Source organism: Gambusia affinis, linkage group LG16 (genome assembly GCF_019740435.1).
Source record: "Gambusia affinis linkage group LG16, SWU_Gaff_1.0, whole genome shotgun sequence".
Taxonomy (NCBI): Eukaryota; Metazoa; Chordata; class Actinopteri; order Cyprinodontiformes; family Poeciliidae; genus Gambusia; species Gambusia affinis.
Genome location: NC_057883.1, coordinates 1,374,124 through 1,398,049, shown reverse-complemented (window position 1 = coordinate 1,398,049; position 23,926 = coordinate 1,374,124). Strand labels below are relative to the sequence as shown.

The following is a 23,926-nucleotide window of genomic DNA, read 5'->3' as shown; positions in this document are numbered from 1 at the left end:
AAAAGTGTCAGACCCTGCTTTATGATGATGTTAAACACATTACGCATATGAAAAAATTCATATCACCAAATTCACATTGGGATTTTCGGATGTTGTAGTGTTGATCTCCAATACTGAAAGAAATTTAAGAAATGATTTGCGTCTTGTAATCAGTGATCTGTGGTTGTCATGGTGAGGCTCAGTCACAGCAGTCTATACCTAAGAATAATCTACAAATGTCAAGCAGTGTGACAGAAAGTTGTATGTAAACATTGTGAGTGCTGCTACAAATATTGTGCTTTTCCCAGCCCTGCTGTCTCACTCCCATTTTTAGCATTCTAAGTTTCCTATGTCACATGTGTAAAGGAAGTAACATGTATACTGAAAGTGCATGTAGATGTTTTAGTCTTGATGGTAATTGTTCTTTAGACATGATCATCTCTTGACCCTCAATCCATCACACAGGAAACTCCAAAGAGCATTTTAGAGAGTCCAGTTACCCTAACGTGATTTTGCAGTGTGTTAAGAAGCTGGAGTTTCTGTTCACAACCAAAACATGCACAGGGAGAACATACAATCTCAAGGCAGCATGTCTCCTGGTCAGATTGTTATGTACTGATTTGCAAAACCATTAATACCTTTAGAACTTTTTTCTGCTTTATATGTCAATGTCACAGAATTTAATGTATTATTACACATTAAGGCATTGAGCATTTCCCTCCAAAACCTAACAGAATGTTTTCTACATGTTTATCTCACCTACCAACTATAAAGTTGGTGACAAAATGATTTGCAGTATAGAATACAGAGTCAGGGAAGGAGTTAATATTCAGTGTCACATTACTGAAACTCGTTTGACTCTTCCTCCTCATCATCCTCATCATCATTCAGATGCTGCTCTTTGTGTCATCAGCAGCACTTATCGGTTTCTGATTCTGACCACCTTGTCATAAAGTAAACATCAATTATTTTTCAGTAATATTTCCTGAAGTGTGTTTATGATAAGTCTCCTTCAGTTTTTGGTTGTTGTTCTTCTCCTTAACAGTTTAAATGTGTCTTCTATTAGAGCAGCTGGAGGACAGGAGGGCAGAAAACCCAGGTGATTATGGGAAAATAGAAACGTCCTTGGGAGACTTTAAAAAAACGGTCTGATGATTGGGGGCTTGGCACATAACTACTTGTTTGAGAAATAATCAAACCTTCGAGCCTGACTTTATTATCAAATGACTAAAACATCAAAAATTTGCATGACATCCATGAGACATTGTCAGAGTATTTAATGCTGCCATACCTCAGTAGCAGTAACTTACAACAACCAGTCAAATACTGTGGATAGAGATGTTTGATAAAAACATGATATGCAAAAAAAATAAATAAATAAATAAAAAAAGGCAGTAAGGGGTTTTATCATCAGGTTCCAAATGTGAGTGCTGGGATTCCTCTCCATCAAATGGTCAGCCAATGAGAGACCTGGATTAAATGGTCAGCTAATGAGAGATCTTTTTGTTAGTTGTGCAACTCCAATTCTGTAGTATGGGTGAGAATTCAAAGAGGACCCTTCTTGATGGGTAAATCAAGAATATGTACTTATCTTGCATGATCCTACAAAATATTGGAGGCTAAAGAATAATGAACTGTGAAAACATCATCAGACAGTTAAGATTGGTGCACTGAGTTAAGTCCAGGCCTGGAGAGTGGCCGTCTTTAACCATGTAATATTCCGTCTCCAACATGCCTAAACCAAATTTCCTCCTCACTAGTCATTTAGCGCTCAGGGGCCTGAAGACGGGCCATTGATTTGACTGAGCCATGTTGGAGAAGGGATTCATCTAAGTCTACAGGATGTGTAGCAGTGTGCTGCTATAAGGAGACATCAGCGAGAAGTGGTGTTACTCAGATGTATGTTGGGTATTCAAAAATGCCACAGTGACAGCAAGTGTGCACATATAAAGTGCACACTTGTTGTCAAAAATAAAGTTCACATATAGCACATTCACATATTGCCTATGTAGTGAGATGAACTGTTGCACAGTGTGCTACTCTGTAAAAACTAAATAAATAATTTTGTCTCCATTGTCTTCTTGTAAAGGATTCCTCTATCAGTTTGAATTATTGGGCTATCTGACTTCAGGCTCCCACATGTTCGGTGGCCCTGAGGTGCAAAACACTACAACATTAACGAAGCACAATTACAAATTCAAAAACTCAACAACATTAACAAAAACACTACAACATTAATGAAAACGGAAAGTGTATGTCCCAGTAGGAGACCTGAGAAATTGCCAATTAACGATGAAAGTGCTTTTGAACCGGAAGTTATCGCTTGAACTGGAGGGCCCGTTGTTGCGATACGCTATAGCAGGGGTGTCAAACTCCAGTCCTCGAGGGCCGCAGTCCTGCAACTTTTAGATGTGCCTCTGCTGCACCACACCTGAATAGAATAATTAAGGCTCTGGAGAACTGATCTACACAAGGTGGAGGTAATTAAGCCATTTCATTCCAGTGTTTTGTACCTGTGGCGCATCTAAAAACTGCAGGACTGCGGCCCTCGAGGACTGGAGTTTGACACCCCTGCGCTATAGCGTCCGCCATATTGAAAGTGGCTTATTTACCAGCAAGCTAATACAAGTAAATGGACTGAACTTCGTAAAGTATTTCAAGTTAATGAATGCCACTGACACAATCCCTCACACATTATTCTATAGGAATGAAAATAAGGACAATGTTTCAAACTTTTTGATGTGATTATTTCGTTGTTTTGGGGCACAATAATTACAAAGAATCCTTCACCCACATCGTGAAGGATTCCTGATGAGAGTAGACAAAGTGTTGGGACAGTGTAGCACGACTGAAGTAAAGTCACCTAATCATCATTTACATAACAGTTAAAGGAGCAGGACATGTGGACAGTATATAAAAAAAATCAATGAATCAGACTTTATTTACAGAGCCCTCCCAGTTGAGGTGTACCTGTGAGAAAAATCACAGACTTTTCCATTCTTTTTAAGCTGGGAACCTTGAAAAACCAGTAGTATTTGAAAGACTTTCTCCACTGTCCAATGAAATCGATGCGATCAAAAGAGTTCTCAAAAATATTGACAAAAAAGTTGGGATCACTGATTAATTGTTACCTATCACAAAGGACAGATAACTACATGTAGGATTAGAATCAGGTGTGATTTGTGACCAGCAATGCTTCCAACCAGAAGCCGATGTGTCTTCTGTCGTCCCTCTGATCCATATTTATGTGCTAAATCAAATTATTACAGTCAGATTTTCCTCATTTTCTTCACAGAAGATAAACATGGCATATCGTTACTGAAAAATGGATAACAACCTCCACAGCAGTTCTTTAAAGTTGCTTGTTCACCCACATCAGTGTTACAGTCACTGATTCCTTTCTCTGACGTGGTATTTTGAAACAGAGCAGAGAGTAATTTTGTTGAGAAGATGGATTTTATCTTAACTGTTAGCGCAATAAGCAGAGCCAACGAAACATTAAAAGTTGTAAGTGGAACAAAAAATGTTCCAACCACATCTTTGACTAAATGATCAGCCCTGATGAACAACCCAGCAGAACCTGTTTGTTAGAGTCTGGGTCTCTGAGTCAGCACTAGACACGAGTTGTGATGTCATCAGACTCACCAGGAGCCATTGGACAACAGCAGTTTGTAGAACATTACACAATCAAGGCAACGGCAGAATCTACTCTTTCTTTCAAAACATTTTAAAAGCTCAAACATTTTTTCAAGTAATCAATCTACGGTAATGACAAATTCAAGGTCCTAAACATTGCATATTTTGACAGTCTCAGATATTATATCTATAGGATATAATATTTTAGCTAATTTTAAAGCCACAGTGAAAGCTTTCCACTCTGATCTTGGTTCAAGGAACCATGGAAAGAAGGTTCTCACCTCCAGTAAGTATGGATGTTTTCACAGCCTCTTTTTGTCTCAATCCATTCTTACTTAATAAAAAACTAATACTGACGTCATGACCTTTTTGTACTCCATGTTTGTTTTCGATTTCAAACACAGTCTCATATTACGGTTAACACAATATTAAAATTACCCCCACCAAAAAAATCATATCTCATGAGTTTATTTCCGGTAAAGTTTATTTTTCAGCAGTTAGTTTTACAATATAGTCAGCAGAAACCATGCAGTCAAGCTCCTATTGGTAATAAAGAAAGCCCATATCACAAATGAAATACACAGTAAAACACATACAACTAGAGTTCCTCCTGTGCTTTGTACAGTGAATTTTGAACAAGCCTCTTGTGTTTATTTTATTCTTTGTTGATTGTTGTTTATTCACTAACAGGGAGACTGGCGTTCAGAAATAATAAAAGGTGTGAGAATTAACAGCAGAGCAAGGCACAGAAGTATACTAAAACCCTTCAAACCCCATCATCCTTCCACGCCTCTCGAAAACAGTCCCACTTCAATCACTGCTCATCATACCAGGAGCTGCTTAAGAACAAAAACACAAATAATAAATGTTACAAAGTCCAAGAAGTATTAACACAATGCGCATCAGTGAACCTTTACTCATACACAACGCTGCTTTAGCTCGTGCTAACTTTGGTTGTGTTGCATAGATAAAACACCATTTAAAAGACAATTGTTTCACCCTGTAGTTTGGTGAAGCTACTGTAAGCAAAGAGTGAAAATATTTGGTTCCACATGCTTTAAGGTAAAATGAAAAATGACTTTCTCATCCCAGCAGAATATAAATATGAGAAATCATAATTCCTCAGTCAGCTGCTGAATTAATTAAGAAAAAACAAAAAACAAGAGAACTGGTAAAATCCATACAGTGTCACCTGATAGAACAAATATTTCCTAGTCAGTAACATACAACTAGTGTTAAATCTAAAGTGAAACAGAGTTCAGTTTAAATCACGTGAAGTTTTACCAGAGCTGCAAAGGTGAACATGGGGAGGGAGAAGAGTCTCTGTTCAGTCAGAAGTTTTCCCTGCATCAGAAACAGAACTTTATTTCAAGTCTTTCATTATTCTTAAAGTAACATCCATAGAGAACATCTCTACTGAGTCAAACATCTCGAACACAGACGAGGAGGCCATTTCTATGACTCTAGGTTATGAGTTTTACCAAGTGAATCCTGAAATCCTTTACAAATCCAGACAAAGACATACAGGTATGAAGCAAGCAGCACATTGGTTTTACAGTGCGTAGTTTAAGGAGTGCATACAGGTAATTGATCAGTGTTTACAACGGCAGCATCAAGAACGGCATACAGGGTAATGTTTTACTGAGTTCATCAGATTTGTGGTAGAATACAGAGAAGGAAGGAAGGAGGGAAGAAAGAAAAAAAGAGACGAAAGAAGGAATTGCTAACTTTTAATATAAAGTTAGCAATTCACTTCACTATTTGACTTCATTGTCCTTTCAGACCCTGCTCTCATCTACACAGTGGGCCCCTAGTATTGGCAACGTTGGTGACCACAGCCACCTGTGGATAGTTAAATCCATTAAAACTTGACACTTCTCCTGTAATTGCTTAGAAATGCCTGTTTTAATAGTTCTAATTCCAAACATACCTTAATAAGCATTAATGCTCTCAGTGGAGCCAGTGTTAGCACTGCAGCAGAAGAACATCTACTGTCTTCCTTATTTCCTCTCTTGGAGGTCCAATTAGTGCCAAGCAAAATACAGAGTAGGACTGCACTGAGGTGTTTTAACTTCTCAAACTGATTTTTCTTTAGACTATTTCTGAAATGTGCTAAAAAATAATCAATGATGAGGCAGATTTTTCTTGAATATTTAGGAGTTATTTTCCACATAAAGATCCATGAGCTGGAGGGCAGGAAAGGACGCTCTGCCGTTTCCTTTCCTGCTGTACATTTTAGAGAAAGACCAAGCTGTTCTGGAGTCTGGTCTTCATTACAGCTTCCAGGTTACATTTTATTGTCCCCTAAAAACATCACAGTGCTTTGATAAAGTATGTACACCCCTTTAGCTTTTTCACATCTTGTCAGGCTACAATCCAAAGTTTAATCTGCTTTATCCACATTTTATTTAATGAATCAACACAAAGTACAGCAGTACAGTGACGTGGAAGGAAAACTTTATGGATTTACAATACTTTTTTCAATAAAAAACAAATCTGAAAAGTGTGGCGTATTCAGTTTTTAGTGTGTGCTTTGTAGAATAGTTACAGCACTGAACAGAACAGTTTGGACTGATTTCAGTTTTTTCTTTAAATTTTGCTCATTGAGTTTGGATGAAAAACATCTGCAAAAGCTGTCTTCTTGCCCCAGATTTCACTTAGATTCAAGTATGACCTTTGACTAGTTCATTGCAACACATGGACAATCTTTGATCTAAGCCAGAGGTTTTGTAGGACTCTGGAATACTGGGCCAGAAATCTTTTTTTTTTTTTTCTTTACAAAATTAATATAACTGTTCTTGAAAGGAACTTGGGCAGAGAACTGAAAAAAACCCAAACAAAACAAAATTCATTTGCAATAACGTTTCGCCCATCAGCTTCTGTTCCTCTTTCTCAGACTATGAAAGTTTGCATTTTAAAGTATTCAACCTCTTGCTTGATTGTTCCCAACTTTGTCATTGTGTTTTGTTCATTAACATTTTATTGACACCTCACTATGACTTTAAAAATAAATTGTTTAAATGTTTATTCTCCTCAGCCCTCTATTCCGATTATTTGTGTCCATGACAACATGCCTACTGCAGCTCTCTGGCTGTGTGTAGAGTTGTCTTCAGTCTTTTCAGAGGTTTTCTTCCAGAACTGTACTGCTTTTATACTGAGAGTCCTTAAACCAAAGGCTGGTCTGTTAATCAACTAGGCTGTTTTTCATAGCATGAAATTTTATTCACTCGTTTCAGCGTAAAGGAGTAATAAGAAAAGTAAGATCCAAATTCAAATGAAATTATGTTTTTTTCTTTGTACTTCTTTACTATGAACTAAAGACTTAATCTATCACATAAAATAAGAAAATATCTACATGTTTGTGGTTGTAATGCAGTAATATGAAAATGCTTATGCGGTGTACATACTTTTGCAAGGTACCATATAGACCAGCATACATAATTCTATAAATCTTTTTTGCATAACTTTCAGTATCTTTGTTATGGACTTGAAGGCGAGTAAATTCAGCTGATCTCAAGTTGCTGTTTTTTGATTTTTTAAAGTATTGTTCAGCCTAAATTTCCCTTTTCCCTAAACAGAAAATACTAATGGAAGGATTAGACATTGGTCACATTCTGTGGCAGGCCTTTGCTTATCAGTTGTTATGGTAGCAACATGGGTCACCATGTCTGTGGTAGAGGGGGGCTAGTGGAGCTCCACAGGTCTCTGTAGTGTTAGCTCTCATGGTTAAATAAAAAAATTAAATGTCGCTTCCTATTAGCTGGACTATTCATTGCAGTTTTTCTGAGAATAGTTCAGCTCTTGTTCACCAGTTCTTATTTGATTATTAAGTAGTACTTAATAAAGTACTACTTATTGTGTGAAGATTTTCAGTTTGTGAAGAAACCTCTCACTATGCAAATGGAGCACAACTTTTAGAAATCAAAACATTTACCAAAGCTGATTACATCAACACTCTAAACAGTGCAATGAAACTCTGAAGTCTACCAATCACTGGTTCAGAAGCTAGAACTTTAGAAACTGGAACTGACTGGAGCCTTATTCTTTATAAAGTAACATATTGTGAAAAACTAGGAAGTTAATATTCTGCAAATGTTCGCCCCACTGCTGTCTTCTCTTGCATCATGACAAAAACATGAAACTATTTCAATATATATTAAAAAGCTGCATTCTCTTTGTGTTTCAGTTTCACAACCATCTCTGTAAAGAAATGGAAACAGTCATTTAGGTTTATCTTTTTTGTTCCATTTGGTTTGAATGTGCCATTTCAACTGGTCAAACAACTCAACAATCAGGTGAATTCACCTGATTCACAGATTCCTGCTGTAATCCACCATTTTCACCATGACAGGTAGGATTCAAGACCAAAACATTTTGGATTTCTGTTTTGATGTTGGCAATCATACTTGAAAAGACAATGTCAATTTTCACTGAAACCAAGGTTAATACAAAATACTTCCTAGGAAATATTTCAGTCTCTTAAACTATAGGACACAATAAGTTTAGTCCACTTCAATTTGAGCAATCGAACATGGAATTGGACTAATGTCTGACAAAGTACTCCAATGGAGAACTATTTTTTCTCGGAGCCTCCCTGAAAAAGGTGATTACACAGTAAATGATCTAAAATGTTTACTTATTCCCTTGAATATTCAAAAACTCTGTCACACCTTTAAATAAGTCAATTACCTTTTTACTAAGTGTACATGCATTTAAATTTTACATTCAAGCAAGACCTCAGAGAACCTTGAAATATCCTCAGGAAAAGTCTTTATAACTGCTTCATGATCATAAATTCACCAACTCATCAGGCTGGTGAGCTGGGCCAATCCCAACCTGTGCAGCTCCAGCTAATGTCCTCCTGTGAGTTGAGTCAGAAGACAAGATCCGGGAGGTAGAAGTCTGCAGAAGCACAGAGGGAGAACCAGAGAGGTCTACAACTGCATCCTTCAGACTCCTGCACCCAACCCAGATGGTCTCTGAAGGAAATAGAAAAAAGTATTTCATTTCTTGTTAGTGAAAATAGTAAAAGTAGTATGCTTTCAATTTTTACATATGAAACCTTTACTGTTTGCCTGCCTCCACACGCATAAGTTTGAGGGACATCCGATTTTTAATCCATTCCTATGATGTCTGCCCACTCGCTTTGGCTTAATAAATTCTTCAAAAGGCCTTAACATAGAGTTAAGTAATACACTTATGGGAATTAATCACCATTCTTCCAAACACACCTGTCAGAAAATGATGTCGGGTGAATTTTGGCCCCAAGTTATCCCAAAGCTGTTCCAGTCAAATTTTTCTATACTAAACTTCCATAAAGTTGGAAGTAAAAAAATTTTCCAAAATGTACTCATATGCTACAAGTCTCACATTTAAGTCCCTCAGTAGAACAAGTGAGTCCCTAGCAGGAGCGTCTCCACCGCCATGTCCTAGAACTCCAGAAGGGAGGGTAATCTGTCCCAGTCCCAGTACTTTGAAAGCAAGGAGTCAGAACTTTATCTGTCTGCATTCCCAGCAGTAAGTCAGACTTGTTTCCGGTCAAAGTTGCTCTGACCGGTTGCCCATTGTCTCAGATACTGACCATAACCTTTATTTCTAGGCACAGCCAAAGTGTTAAGATCTGTTTTGGGGACCTCTGTTTTTTGCAGCTAATGTGGTTCTGATGGCTTCATCAGACTGTGATCTCCAGGTGTCACTCGTGCAGTTTGCAGTCAAGTCTGAAGTGGTCTGGATGATAATAAGTGTCTCTAAATACGAGGGCATGGTCTTGAGCCAGAAGAGGGTAGAATGTCCTCCCCAGGTCAGAGACGAGGTTCTGCCCCAAATAAAAAATCCAGACTCCTCATATGAATTGGCAAACAGTCCACTGGTGGCAAATTTACACTGATTGTTCCGACAAGTTGCATTGTACTGATGCAGAAGCTTGGTCATAGGAAGTAATTGACCTCACCCTGGGATTTTCCTTGGTCTACCATTTCATTGCTGTTATTCCCAGTCACTTTCTGATACTGCCTTTAACAGTTGGCAATATCACTTTCTGATATTGGGATATTTTGTGGGAATCTGAGGAATCTTTGTGATTGGACTTACTGCACAGTACTTTCTGCCACAGTACCACTCTAGTATTATTTGATTTCTTATGATGCGTTCACACCAAACGCATTTTGAGCATCAGGCTCGTCTGGTCTACATTCAAAGTCTATGTGGAGCGTCAGATGCGCTGGATGCACTGGACAGTAAACGGTTCAAATCACGCTGTTCTAGATGCTCAAAAAGCGCCTCCATGGCCCTCAAGCGCCTCCACATAGACTTTGAATGTAAACCAAATGCACCTGATACTCAAAACGCGTCAGGTACACTAAAACGTTTAGTGTGAACACACCATTAGAGTTTCCTATTCCTTCACAAATGTTTGTAGAAGTCTGCATGGTTTCATGGATATTGTTCAGATGTTGTCACTGAAGTGACGTAATAGTTTAGATTTTTGAGCGAATATTTCCTACAATACAGATGTATACACAATATTTAAGAAAAATAAATGCTAAATATATTATATTTAGTATTAAATAAATATAATCTATGCTCTCATTCACTGACTGAAAGTTTTTTAACATGTTTGTGTATTATTTATTTTGATTCATTTTTGAGGCTGCTGTCTGGTGAAACTTTTTATATGCAAGTCAGTGATAAAACCTGAACACTACACACACTCCCATTCTCTCCTGTGTGTTTCCTGTAGACCTTCTGCTGTCTGGGTCACAGAGCACATCATGAGTTGCATTCACGATTGCTTTAATTGCACCTGTGTTTGTGTGTACAGTGGGTTTGTGTGTGTCTGTGTGTGAACAGGTGGGCTAGACTCAGCCACGTCATGGAGGTCAGGACCAGCTATACGCATCATAGATGTGATGTCTGGATGATGGTGTGTGTCCCTTGTCGGAGCGCTACATCCACTGTGTGTGTTTTCACTGGGATTTATTTTTCTGGTTCTTTGCATAAAGGTGTTTATGAAAGTTTGTCCTCTGTTGTGTGTGTTGGTGTGTTTGCGTGTGTGTGATTGTGAGCAGTGTGTCTGTCTAACCCGCAGCTGTTGGGCTGTCATAGCTTCTACCTGGACTCTCATGCCCTGCCTTCAGGGGTGTGTGTGGATGTGCAGGTGCACATTTGTGTGTTTAGAGTATGAGGGCAGGAGGTTTTGCTTAGCCCTGGAGGCACCCATAGAGTGCACACATCATACACCAAAACACATACACACACGCCAACTGTCAGTAACGTCCTTTTGTTCATGTTCTCAGTTTCTGCTTAGATTTTAACATATTGGAAAAAGGGAACAAGAAAATTTTTACTATCTACTTATCAAAATTATTCAACTGTAGCTAATTCTAATTCAAGTTTCAAAAATTCATTTTAAGGACCCGGAATATAAGTGAATAAATAATCAGAAAGTAATTTAAAACTGGCACGTATTCACTAGGTGGGAACCAAAGTCTGGAGGGATACATAGTTGAAGCACTGAAACTGCCTGTTTTGTTGATGAGTTTGTTGGATTCTAAAGCACATGGAAAGTAACAGACTTGAACAGAGATGTACTGATGTAAAGCCTGGTTGTATTTCCACAAAAAAGATTTTGGTTTTTATTTTTAAGCAGCTGTGATTTTTCTGAAATCTCATCCACACAGTACCAGGATGTTACATGTTAACGTACTCTGACTGCTTTCATCTGAGAAGGAGTCCTCACTGAGGGTTTGCTTCGTCCTGTGTTGCTCCAACGCTGTGACCGAGAACTGGCCAAAATCCCGCCTACGTCACAGGTAGGGAATACAGAAAGACACACAGATAGCAGGATTTAAGACAAAAAAAGACAGGGAGCAAAACGATATGAAATTTAAAAAGAGCAACAAAAACACTAGAATGCCTTTAAATCAAACAGGTGATGGGCATCACCAGAATTATATCAATGAGCCCAATCTTACGGTTATTTTACTCAAACAGCACAAGGAGCAGATAGTGTTAGCACACTATATAAAAGCGGGCTTTTCTATCATAATACTATTAATACAGAAAATTGCAAATACTATGAATAAATGCCAAAGACAAATTGACATATTAGGTTTTTTCTGGAATCACATTTAGTCTACTGAAATCATACATGCATTTGATTATAACACTCAGCTTTTCCTCCTGACTGTGCCATACTATCCTGTCCATGAATACCACAAACAAGACAGTGGAGGAAAAGCAGCCACTTATACTTTTCTACCACCAACCACTGAGCTGTCATTTTGGTTATCAAAGGTTAGCACAACACAACCGAAATGTCAAAATATCTCAAAAGGAAATTAGACTATTTTGCAGGATATCTCCCATCAGTACGTATTAGGATGAAAGATCAGTACTCTCAGATCTGTCCACCACTCCTCAAGAATACCAAGATCTCCAGAAATATGACATTTGTGTCAGTTGTAAATGGTCAATTAATACATTAGAAATTTAATAATGTATGCACTGACAGTAGTAAGTAATTGAGTCATAAAGAACCACATGGTTCTTTAGTGCTTGAAGTCCCATAGTCCTAAAGACTCCAAGTCTTTCGGAGGAGTCTATTAGACTAAAGGGCTAAGAAGGATAGTGAATACAAACATAAAATAACACAACAAAGACAGCACAGCAGATAAAAGACAAAGAAAGCTCAGAGGGAAAGGAAAATCTGTCTAACTTGCGAAACAAAATAAAGAGAAAGCACAGCTTCACCGCCTTCATTCCCGCTGACGGGCTTGACTAAAACTAATACCCAAAGCAGAGAAGTGGAGTCCAGTATCAACACACTGTATAATGTCTGGAGATAGTGCAAATACATGGAACACTAACCTGTTTCACCAGGGCAGACTTTGCTTCTTGCTGCGAAGTGCTCCAGCCCTTTCTCCTCTTTTCCTCCTCCTCTGCCCATCGAGTATCTGCCTCTTTGCTCCTCTTCCCCTCCTCCCTATCAGGCCTTCTCATCGCTGAGCAGTTAATTTTGGGATTAATACGCGTGGCGGCGGTGGCTGGCTCTTTTGAGGGATTTGTAGCAGAGCTGCAGACACTTATCTTGGTCATTACGGTGCCCATATTGGATTCAAGCGTTTTAGTATCTGCCAAACATTCTGTGGCGAAGGAGTCTATCAGGGCGACACGCACCCAGGGATTAAGATAAGAAGGCCCCTCATTACGACTTCTCTCCTCCTGCGGCGTGCTGACACTCACAGCAGTCGCGACTTTTCCTACAACACCATCAGAGGAGAGGTACAGGTCTTCACCGAGCTTTTCTTCCATTGCCTCAGTCGACAGAGGTAGAGGAGAAAAAAGGTTGTCACCTGAAGAACTGAAGTTGCTTCTTAAGAGCGAAGAGGTGGAAAATAAGCTGTAGCAAGGTTCAGGACGGTAGAAGTTCTGGGTTTCATTTGTGGAACCAGAGCCTTGTGTCGAGAACAAGTGGTCCGTCTGCCTATTGTCCAGTTTGGAACTTTTTCCCTCTTGGGACAAACAAGGTGCATTTTCAATCAGCTCACAGCCACCAGCCAATGAGGTCTCCAAACACAGTTTATAGTTGGAGGGTTGAGGTTTCTTTTTGATCACCATGCTGTAGCACAAAGGTGGTCCAAGGTAAACTTCCTCTGTACAGGCTTCAAACAGCGTCTCCTCATTCCTGAAGTCAGGACTGGTGGGTACGGACAGAGAGGGGCTAGAACACTGCTGCTCCACTCGGCTTTCATCTGAGACGCTGCCAGGTTCACCATCAAAACACTTCAAATCCAAACTGCCGATGTAGTCCTTGGCAGTCAGGCTAGGGGAAGAGCATCTGCTCAACTGAGCTGACTGAAAGGAAGACATTGCCACTTTGGTGCTGGGAAACAGTTCAGGGCTTGGACTGTTTGAGGTTGGTGTCGACGTGCAATAGGATGGGATGGTGTAGGGCACAGGGGTCAAACTCTTGTCCTCAGCACACTGACTGACCTCACCACAGTCGCTGTCATGGGAGGAGAGAGACAGGTAGGAGTAGAAATCTCCCTTTCGAAGATGCAGAGGCCTATGGGAGTGTTCAAGCACCTGAAGGAAGAAAATGAACAGTTTGTTGCTTCGTACCGGTTTCTAAGTAGAGGGTCTGAAGTAAGAATAAACAATATTGACAGTCACTGACAGCCACATACACAAATGTCTTATTTTGATGCTTTAATTAAAGCTAATCTGAAGTGAAATCCGATTTCAAGCTAAGAATTACTCAAATTAAATAGAAAAGTTCAGCCATGAATAGGATATATATACAACTTTGATCATTCTCTGTTTGTACTGCATTGTAACTATCATACCATAAAATCTTTATTTACATATTAATGTTTTACATTATGACAATGTTTTCTGCGTGATTTCTCTTTTCCTTTTAAAAAATGTGGACTGAAAACTAATGAACTTTTAGATTGCTTTACTTACTGAAGAAATTAATAATTACACCCTCAAAGTTCTGATCCGTGATGCGATTTATTGAATTACTTCAGCTGAATAAACAAATGAAGACAGATAACTTTCCTTTGAAATGCACAGAATATACCAGGTCAAATAGGACAGCTTCAAACTCAGATTAATTTACGTCAGATGTTTTTACATTAGTCATCCAACAATTGTGTGGTAGACACTGTGTGAATCTGATTATTCTGTAGAATTAAAGTTCTACCTTGTCTCGGATGTGTGCTAGTGAGGTGGAGGACTGGTCTGGGACAGACACATTGGTCTCCCTCTGGGTTGCTCCATCTGACTGGTTCTCTTTGCTTTTCAGTGCTACAGAGGCCATGTCAATAATCTCCATTACAAAGTCATGAACATTCTTCTTCTTGCTTTCGTCAACGCTGAGTGGCGAGGCCGATAGGAGGAAGGGGCTGCAGCAGGAAGCGAGGGATTTGTGGCCTTTTGTGGATGGCGGAGATGAATCTTTTGCTCTGACTTCCCTCCTTGTCTCTTCTGTGACCAACGATGAGAACTTAAACTTCTCTTGAATTGTGATGGCTTTCCGTCCTCCAGCAATTGAGAGGTTGTTGTCCAGTGCATTGTGGGATCTGCAGTTGACTGGAGACAGAGAAGGGGGTGAAGGAAGTGAAGCACTATGGCAGGGGAGCTCCCCTCTCAGCTCTCCCACCAAACAGGAAGTACGCTTGGAAGAGAAGGGATGCAGCTCACTGGATGGTGATGAACAAATATGACTTGTTGAAACTGAATCCATTTCAGCTCTCAAGTTGCCAACGTCTTCAACTTGGTCTTCTGTTTTCGTGTTCACATAAATGTCCCTTAAAGTGTCTCTTTTCTGAGTGAACAAGCCAGACTCTTCTTGGAGTAGCTCATCGTCTTCGTCTTTTCCTTGTAGACAGCTGTGGTCGATGTTTCCATTCTCCACATCATCGACAAATTGGCTGATGTAGCTTCTCGTCACATTCGGTCTGGTCTCATCTTCTCTTTCCTTTGTACTTATATTGCCACCAGCTTTGTTACTGCTATTCATTAATTGTGCACGTGAGAATGTGAAGGTGGAAAGTGGAGCACTTCCACACTGCAGCTCATCCAGAAGACCTGCCTCCGATTTGAACGAGGAGGATACAGAGGTGCGAGGAAGTCGTATCCAGCTCTGTAACTCCCTCTTCATGTACTCAAGCCCCAACTCATAGGATGTTTCCATGTCATCTTCATCATTAGCCTCATCCTCCTCATTCCCAGAAGACACACCATTAGCCCTGTCATCATCTCCATCTTGTTCATCTCGAACACCAAGTTCCTCTTCAGTGAGAGTCAGTGTGGAGGATGAAAGCAGATCACTGTCATCTTCATCTTCATCTGTGCATGCTGATGTACATGAAACGTTGACCACCATGCTTAAACTAGCAGCATCCGACTCATCCACAGCTTTCCCTCCCCTGTTGTGACAATGTTTCCTACGAGGGCTGGAAATGGTTGCTATGTTTGGATCTAGGAAAAGAGGGTGCTGGTTTCTGAGCACGACAAAATCCTCAGACCCCAGAGATGAGTCTTCTGTGCTACTCAGTTCAGTTAGTGATATTTTTGATAAGTTTTCATTGATCAGTGATGGCTGTCCTTTCCATGAAGTGCTAAACATCCTGGAGAGAGGAGTGTGTTGACCCCCTAAAGAGGGTGAAACAGGGAAGTGGTTCTTTTGTGGGATGCTGCTTTGAATTGACATGTCAGAAACACTTCGAGTCATCTTCCCACCCAAAGGATTCTGAATGTTCTCCAAACGTTTCAGGAGATCAAGAGTTCTTTGGCTTAGCTCTCCAGAAGATGCCTCTGTTTCAGTATCCATGGTTGCTCTTAAATTAATTCTATCTTGGTCTTTTTCCTGGCCCGGGTTCATCTCGTTGGGACTTGTGAGACTGCCCGCCGCCTCCCTGTCAGGGCTGTGGCATGGATTAAGACAGCTCTCCAAAGAGACGCTATGATGCAGCCGTTCTTTGGAGGGGAATAAGTCGATACCCAGAGCCAATAGAGACTCCAGAGAAGAGCTCTGAGACAAAACGGGACTTGATGTCCTACTGTTGAGAGCAGGGGGAGTTTCTGAACTGTTATAATGGTCAGGGTTACACTGTGTGTTGTCCCTCTGGGACATGAACATCTTAGAGTCATCAAGTCCTTTCACATCAATGTCAGAGTTTGCCGGTGTAAGGATCCCATGTCCGTTTATCAGGAATTCCACTGAATCCCCCACATCCTGTTTGCACCTCTTCTTCTCCTCCTTGTTTCTTTTTATTTCACATCTCAGCTCATTTCTTCTCCATTCTTCCAAATTCGTAGAGATTTGCATCTGGCTCCTTTTATAAGGGGCAATGCAGTTCTTTTCCAGAGCTAAACTATAATGTTCTTGTGTAACTTCACCTTTCCTCCGGTCTCTTTTCTCCTGTCTCTCTATCCCCTGATCCTCTTTCTTTCCATGTACTCCAGAATTTGATGATGTCTCTGAATCTCCATTGTCACTTACAATCCCACTCTCACAATCTGATCGTAGACTATTTTCCGACTGACCGCTCCTTCTGCCACCCTCAGTTTCCCTACTACAAAATTCACTGATCCTATCTCGTTGTTTGCTACTTGACATCAAACCTCCCAGGAGGTCAGGGAGAGATTCAATGGAGGACAAGGAAGAATCCTTACTAATGCTCTTCAGCAAAAAATTTTCTTTGTTTTTTACAGGTTTATTTATGTGCATTAATGTGGAAGGAAGTGGAAACACTGGCTGCTTGCATAATTCAATACTGTGGAGGCTGTACACTTGATATACGTTATTGTTTGGTGGGGAATGGGAGTTAACATCCATCGAGGATCCATCCTTCAAATTAGACAACTCTTTTAACTGAGTGGCTTGGATATCAGTTTGAATCTCAACAGGTTGATTGTCAGTGGCCAAAATATTGTTTGATGGCAGTCTTGATTGCAAGGCTGTGGGGAGGTTGGTTGTAAGGTCAGGTTGTGGTACATCTTGCCGCTCTGCTTCCATGACCGACATATCTGTCTCATCCCATTCCCAGGAGTCCTCTGGTGGCACTGTCACTGAAGCCACTGACACAGGGCTAATCTGATGAAGATCCACTAGGCCAGTTTCGAGAATGTTTCCATTAACCTACAAAAAAAAGAGAAAAAAAAAATGTTTGAAAGCTTGCATTTGATTGCCAGGAATAGCTTGAATGTAATTTGAATGATGGGATTAAAGTAACGTTTTTGTTAAGTGCCTTGAAACAACACTTGTTATAATTAAACACTATATAAATAAACTAACCTGAACTAAATTGAATTCATCAAGTACTTAAACCACACAAGATTGTAACTGTCTTAGATATATTCAGCACTAGAGGAGTAATGACATATTAAAATCCATATTTCCCATTTTTCTCTGGCTCCAGTAAGTCCAAGTCTTCACTTTCTCTTCGTCAGTATGTCCCACATCACTCAGAACAGGACACCCTCAGTCTTTGTTTTTGAAGTGAGTGCAAGTGTCTGTTTACCAAAGTATCAGACCTACCTATGTTCAGAAATTCCCAAGGATGTAGCTATTACTGAGAGATGTGTTTCATTTAGTATTAGTCTGGTAAACTTAGAACAATTTAAAAATGCTATGAAAAAAAGGAAACAAAGAAGAAATTTTTGGAGAAAGCTAAAGCAGGTGATCCAGTTAGGAACCTTGTGGTGTTCAGGACTGTGAGTTGTTTTGATTTGTTTGATAAGAGTCTGACAACAGATGAAAAAGAAATAAAGATTGGTCTATAAATCCATGTGCTGCATGATGCTGCTTTTCTTCCACTGGTTGGTAAAACTTGTTTCAATATAAAAAATGTGCTACTGATTAAGGTTTTGTATAAATTGTAAAAATATAAAATTGACTAAAATTGCCTTTGACTGTGTGGTGCCATGGTCATTTGTGAATAAAGAACTGATGAATTATTGTTATTCTTCAGTTTATGGTGCCCTGATTAGGTACCAATTTGTTTCAAAAGACATGTTTTGTTTTCTGCTTTGAGATCAGTGTCTCTTCTCAAGTCTACGGTTAAACAGACACCAAACTCTGAAAAAGGCATGTTCTAGGGTCATGTACCAGAAACAACATGAAACAAAAAAAGAAGTGAAATCAACCTACTCCACAGAAACTAGTCATAAGGCCCAACACAAATTATTCCACTCTGGAACAAAGCAATGAATTATTCAAAGACAACTTCTGAGAGAAAGAGTGCCAAGCTGAAAATCCCAAGGTAAATACGTAATCAAAGCCTTCAGAAAGCTTGGCTGTCTAAAAATATGCTTAGACACAGGAAACCTTCTCTGCCCCAGACATAATTATACAAATTGCTCTACGTCTCGTTAACAAGAGAGGGGGGTAATTCGTATTAGCCATTCATAGCCTATTAATCTAATAAACTAGTTGTCTAAACGTGTGTGTTAGTGTGTGTGTTTCAGACGGAGTGAGTTTGCGTGGTTATGGCTGTACTTAATGAATTTCTATTAGACTTGTGTTTATTCCCAATGTGCTGATAAGGGAGTTGTGGATAATGAATGAACTGAGTTTTGCGCTGCAGATGCATTCGAGAAACCTTCATTGTTGAAAAGGCAGCGTTCCTGTTAGCTTAATCCAATCAATGTTAAAAACCTTCTAGAAAGTTTCGATGGAATTGTTCCCATTTCTAGAAACACCCCTTACATCAGTTTAGGGCTGAATTGCAAGTATTTTTTCTGGCAGTAAAGAGTGAAGTCACTTCTTCTATTTGCCAATAACTCAAACCTTGTTTTAAAAGTAGAAGATTACTTGATTACAGCTGAGAGCAGGCCACTGGCAGAACTGGCTATGGAACAGAACTGGTCTGTTTGCAATTTCAAGTGGTGTGAATTTGTAACACATAATTAAAGAGTAGACGTATTACATGTAGCAATAGGAATTTTGGTAAATCTGACTAAGGTTAGCCAATCATAATAACCACTTTTTTGCAGCGGTAAGTTATTTCTTTGCCATTAGCACATTTAGCAGTAAGAACATGGGGTTGATTGACAGCTCGAAGGCCCTCCTCCTGACTCTGATTGGCTGTTTTTGATCGGGAGTGGTGCATTCTTTCAGACGGCAACAGTAGCTCAAGGAGGAGGTAGAGAAGATTAATCTTTTCACAGATTATTTGTCTCATACTGTCACAACATGCTGATTCTTTTAGCAAACACGTAAAAAAAAATTCTTTCTAAACGTTACATGCTGCAGCTTTAAGGACATTTTACAGAGACCAGTTAACTTAATAATCAGGTTTTAGGCCTGTGTTTTAGGCCAGGTTTTAGTACCTTTTAATAGGTGCAGTTTATGGTTTTGTGTATGGATGTATGTACACATACTTACTCATGTGTGAATGCACACCAGAATATTTTGTAATACTGAGCTACGTATAGAAAAACCACACTGGTAGTATTTACATGAATACATAGAAATACAATAGGGAATGTGGGGCCATTTTGATTAAGAAACACTGGGGTAGGAATTCTGAGTTTTTCCACTTTATGTGTTTTATTTCTTCCTGTTCTATCTTTGACTTGACTTTGGGCTAAATAATAAATAGCATCTAAATATATTTGTTTGCAATTATTAGTCCTTTATTCATTTTAAAATCAGGATTTCTTTTCTCTGACATGTTCTGACGGCAACATCAGAACATCAGGTTGTTCAAACACAAATTAATACCGCAGTTTGTGTAGTTAAATTGTCTTCACACATTTTAATCCAATACAGAATTTTAGATCATCAGAGGATCAAATGTTGGAAAAAAGTGAAAAAATAATGAATGAATAAGAATGGCTATTTACAGTTTCAATCAGGTCATTTGTTAGACAAATATGAGGCAAAGTTGTCTGGTCCAGTCACCTTACAGCACAAAACATGAAAAACCACAGGAATGAAAGAATGTGTAATGCGTCTGTAAAACACAACATAACTTCCCCCCAAAGCACACTGCAGTTAATACAAGAAGATGCATTAAGTGAGAAACCTGCTTTATCTGCTTTTTCACTGCCTTTTTAAAATCTTTCTGAAGTAGAGCCCATTAAATTTAGGATGTGCTTCTTAGACTTGGTTTTTGAATATAACTGTCTGCAGAGAGTGCTGTTTTGATCAGATAAAAATCAGTGTGAAGTTCATGAAACTTCTTTAAGTTTTTAGATTTCTTTTATGCCATAAACACGATCCTCTTTAAAAGGCTACTGTGTGTAACAGCACCGTTTGATGGTAGAAAACATAATGACTAGTCCAGGAATCCCTGGTACAGTCTGGGAAATACATTTAGCATATTCTGACGTAAAAAGACTTTTGTAGATCAGAGACTTTTATAAGCCAGTTGTAATAGTTGTAAGTGTACAGTTTGTTCCCACACAATCATGAACACACACGCAAAAACGAGGAGAGGACAGTCGTTTTATCATTCAGCAAAGAAAGTGCTTATTTATAACCTGAACCACACATAAAGCTCTTTAGTTCTTACTGCCCAAGTTTTCCTCCCCCTCTTGCCCTCTTTTTATTCCTCTCCAACCTCCAGTAGGAGTGAAATTACTCTCCAGCCAGGCACCAAGGTCAGAGTGTCTGGCCTTTGTGATTTATCTGTTGCTATAGGTTTTTCTATGTGCATATACAAGGAGAGGAAAGAAACCTCAGTGTCTAATAGTGTTTGAGCAAAGGAAAAAAAAACGAAAAAACCAAACCCAGCTGGTTTAATCAGAGTAAATTCAAGCTTTTTAAAAATGACTCTTCATGTATACCACCACTTTGCACAGATTAGCATGTTCATTCACTTGTGTTGCTGTAGGTAGGTTTGGTTTATAAACCAGGATCACTTTCTCTATGAAGATGGCTCCACAATTAAAGTGATATAAGTTCAGTCATAACACCATATGTCTTCTAAAAGACACGTTAGTGCCAAATCAAACAGTGTGATGCTCACTGAGTGGAACTGTGTCAGCTGGCCGCCTGCAGTGTGAAATGACGGTTGTGTAGTGTAAATGTGAGGGCAGTCCAACCTGCTGCTCTCCCAGCTCTCTCTTCAGTCTGTTCTGCCACTGCAGCGCCTGCATCACTATCGCCTCCCACCTCCTCTCCAGGTTGATTGACAGCAGCTGCAGGGCCTCCCGGTGCTGCTCCGCGTCTGGGCCCACTTCAGCCATCAGGCCCGACTGTGGAAGAATGGATGGAGATGAAAAAACTCCTCTTTTCACAAATAGATGAGTTCATGTTTGTGATTTCAAAACTTTGAAATGTTTTTTAAAACTAATGTGAATGATAATTTATTAAAACAAGTTTATGTCACGGGAATTGTTTTACATTCTTCCGTGCTTGACAAGTATCTATTTTGTGACTTTTTTTCAAGTGAGAGGTGTTTAATTGTGTTTTCCTTCACTCACATGGCTCTGCTGCAGCAACTTCTGACACAGTTTCAGAACTGAAGCGACTCCTCTGCGCCGGCTGCCGATCTCTGAACACAGGGACTGTAGACAGACAGGCAGATGAAGGAAGACAGGATGGATGTCAAGTCTGAGAAGTTCTGCAGATTTCAAATATGTCAGAACCAAAAAATTTCAAATGAATCATTGTCAAACAAAGAAATTGTCGCTGAAAATGTAATTCTCTCTATTTGGTTAATTCTGTGCTACGGCAAAGGTTCAAAACCACAAATGATTTCATAAATAGCAAAACAGACATTAGAAACCTTTTTCAAGATTTGTGTACAGTTGTAGAAATAATTCTACAGATATTTCAAGGTGCAATACTAAATAAACTGATTATAGAATCCCATACACTGTTACGTAATGAAAATTAATTTTCAATTTTTGTGTTAGCAGTTTGGAGTGCAGTAAAGTTATTTTGCGGAACATCTGTGCATTTTAAACAGTGCAATGATGGACATGAATTGCTTGTTAAATCAGTTATGCTGTTGATAGATTTAAGCTCTGTTTGAGGAGGGCAGCACCAATAAAACAATCCAAATATTGACACTGAAAATTTTATTTATTCCTATGAATTTCTGTAGTTTTTATATGATTGGAAATAAATTTAAACATTACGGTATTAAACAATAAGAAACATTGTTTGTATTTGGCTGTTCTTTGTAGTGTATCTAAATTATTACAATGTTCATTCATTTATCTATTCTTTGCCACATTTCACAAAACAGCCCAATTAATATTCTTTGTATTGGGGTTGAAGCAAAATGTTTTCTAGAGTTGTGACATTGGTAAAGTGTCCACTGACATGTCAATTAGCACACACTAATTACATGTTAAATGCCATGATAATTACCACATGCAAATTACATTCATCAGATTAATTGCTAACTCTAATGACTGGAGTTGATATCAGTTTTGAGCAGGTAATAAAGCTGTGAATGCATATCATTGGTCCCACAAATATCCACGTATTGTTTGATTTTACATCAAACTCAGGATCCAAGATGAGTGAAAGGACTGTGGTGATCTGCTATATGAGTGCTTTGCTTGTGTGTTGGGTATCAAGGTGTTGTTTTTGAGAAGAGGATGCCTGATTTGGGAACTTCTGCATTCTAACTTTGGTTTTGGTGGATGATGTGGCTTTGTTGGCCTTTTCATTCCATGACCTCCAGCCAGGGCTGGAGTGGTTTGCAGCTGGGATGAGAATCAGCTTCTTTCTGTCTGAGGCCATGGCTCTCAAGCTGAAAAAGGGAGATTGATGCCTCTGGGTTAGAGGTGTCTGCCTCCACTGGAGGTGTTGACATATCTAGTAGTGTCGCTCAAGAGTGATAGCTGGATGAAGAAGGAGATGGATAGACGTCAGCAGTAGTGCATGCCTTTGCTCCGGTCTGTTGAACTGACAAAAGGAAATCTGGATTCTTCAAAAATATTTTAACCATATATAAATGTAATGCAACTGAATATCCTATGTCAATATCATCAATCAATTTAACATGATGGAATATTTTTGACACCCTCAGTCTAAATGACGACCAGCAGAAAAGTCAACGTGGTGTCTGCCTTCAACCCTCCCATTAACCACAATTGATGACTGGATGGACCTATCATTAAATCCAGTTAATAAAATTCTCATTATATGACTTAAGACCCTGGACCTTGGTCATTGCCACGACTAGAACTTCTGTTTTTGCCCTGAGTGAAATATCCCCTTTCAGCGTCAATATTGAAGAACCACAATCCAAGCAGAGGCAAGGCAAGCACATAAATAAATGTTCAAAATAATTGGCCTTGTAGTTTCCCATCTGTTTCTTATGTACACTGTGCGATTATGACTGGTGCCGTAAACTTGATTATGCAAATATGAGTGCGCAGCTGCTCATCCCTGATTGGCTCCCAGAAGACGCCAGAGTTGTCCAATCGGTGTCCTGCTGGAGGTGAATGATATAAAATCTGCTGACTTGTTGACATCCATCCTTGGCTCATCTCAAACGGCCATACTGCTTGTTTGTTAAACGCTCTTTGTAAAAGTTCTTGGAGTTTGTAGGAATGAGCTGCTGTTTATGTTTCCTTATTTTTCTTTTCTTAATTAGGGAGGTAAGTTTTTGTCATTTGGTTCATTTACTTTCAAATAGGTAAGTTTTGGTTAATATTCAGATTGTTTCCTTTTGTTTGTTGTTTTCTGCACTATAACTCACTCTGAAGCCATATATGCCACTGGAAACATCTTTTTCAAAAATAAATCTTTTTTTTTTTACTTTTTGTTCAGATTTTCCAGGACGTGTCGCATCTCACAGATTACATGTAGAAATTCACGATATATTTTTAA

The 23,926-nt window shown here is 39.2% G+C and overlaps 1 protein-coding gene across 4 annotated transcripts in view; it reads right to left on the bottom strand.

The window, feature by feature from the left end:
- Positions 1 to 4,086: 4,086 nt before the first annotated feature.
- akap6 (A kinase (PRKA) anchor protein 6) overlaps positions 4,087 to 23,926 on the bottom strand; it is a 168,739-nt gene continuing 148,899 nt past the window's right edge. For 3 of the 4 annotated variants that reach the window (XM_044142658.1, XM_044142659.1, XM_044142660.1), the window contains 6 exons: positions 21,559 to 21,642; positions 21,178 to 21,330; positions 14,324 to 17,266; positions 12,484 to 13,701; positions 11,321 to 11,415; positions 4,088 to 8,594 (listed from right to left, as the gene is read on the bottom strand). In XM_044142658.1, coding sequence (XP_043998593.1) covers positions 11,350 to 11,415; positions 12,484 to 13,701; positions 14,324 to 17,266; positions 21,178 to 21,330; positions 21,559 to 21,642 — 4,464 coding nt within the window. In that variant the 3' untranslated portion in view covers positions 4,088 to 8,594; positions 11,321 to 11,349. Of the gene's footprint in view, positions 8,595 to 11,320; positions 11,416 to 12,483; positions 13,702 to 14,323; positions 17,267 to 21,177; positions 21,331 to 21,558; positions 21,643 to 23,926 lie in introns of all 4 variants that reach the window. The other variant, XM_044142656.1, reaches the window with a different exon arrangement.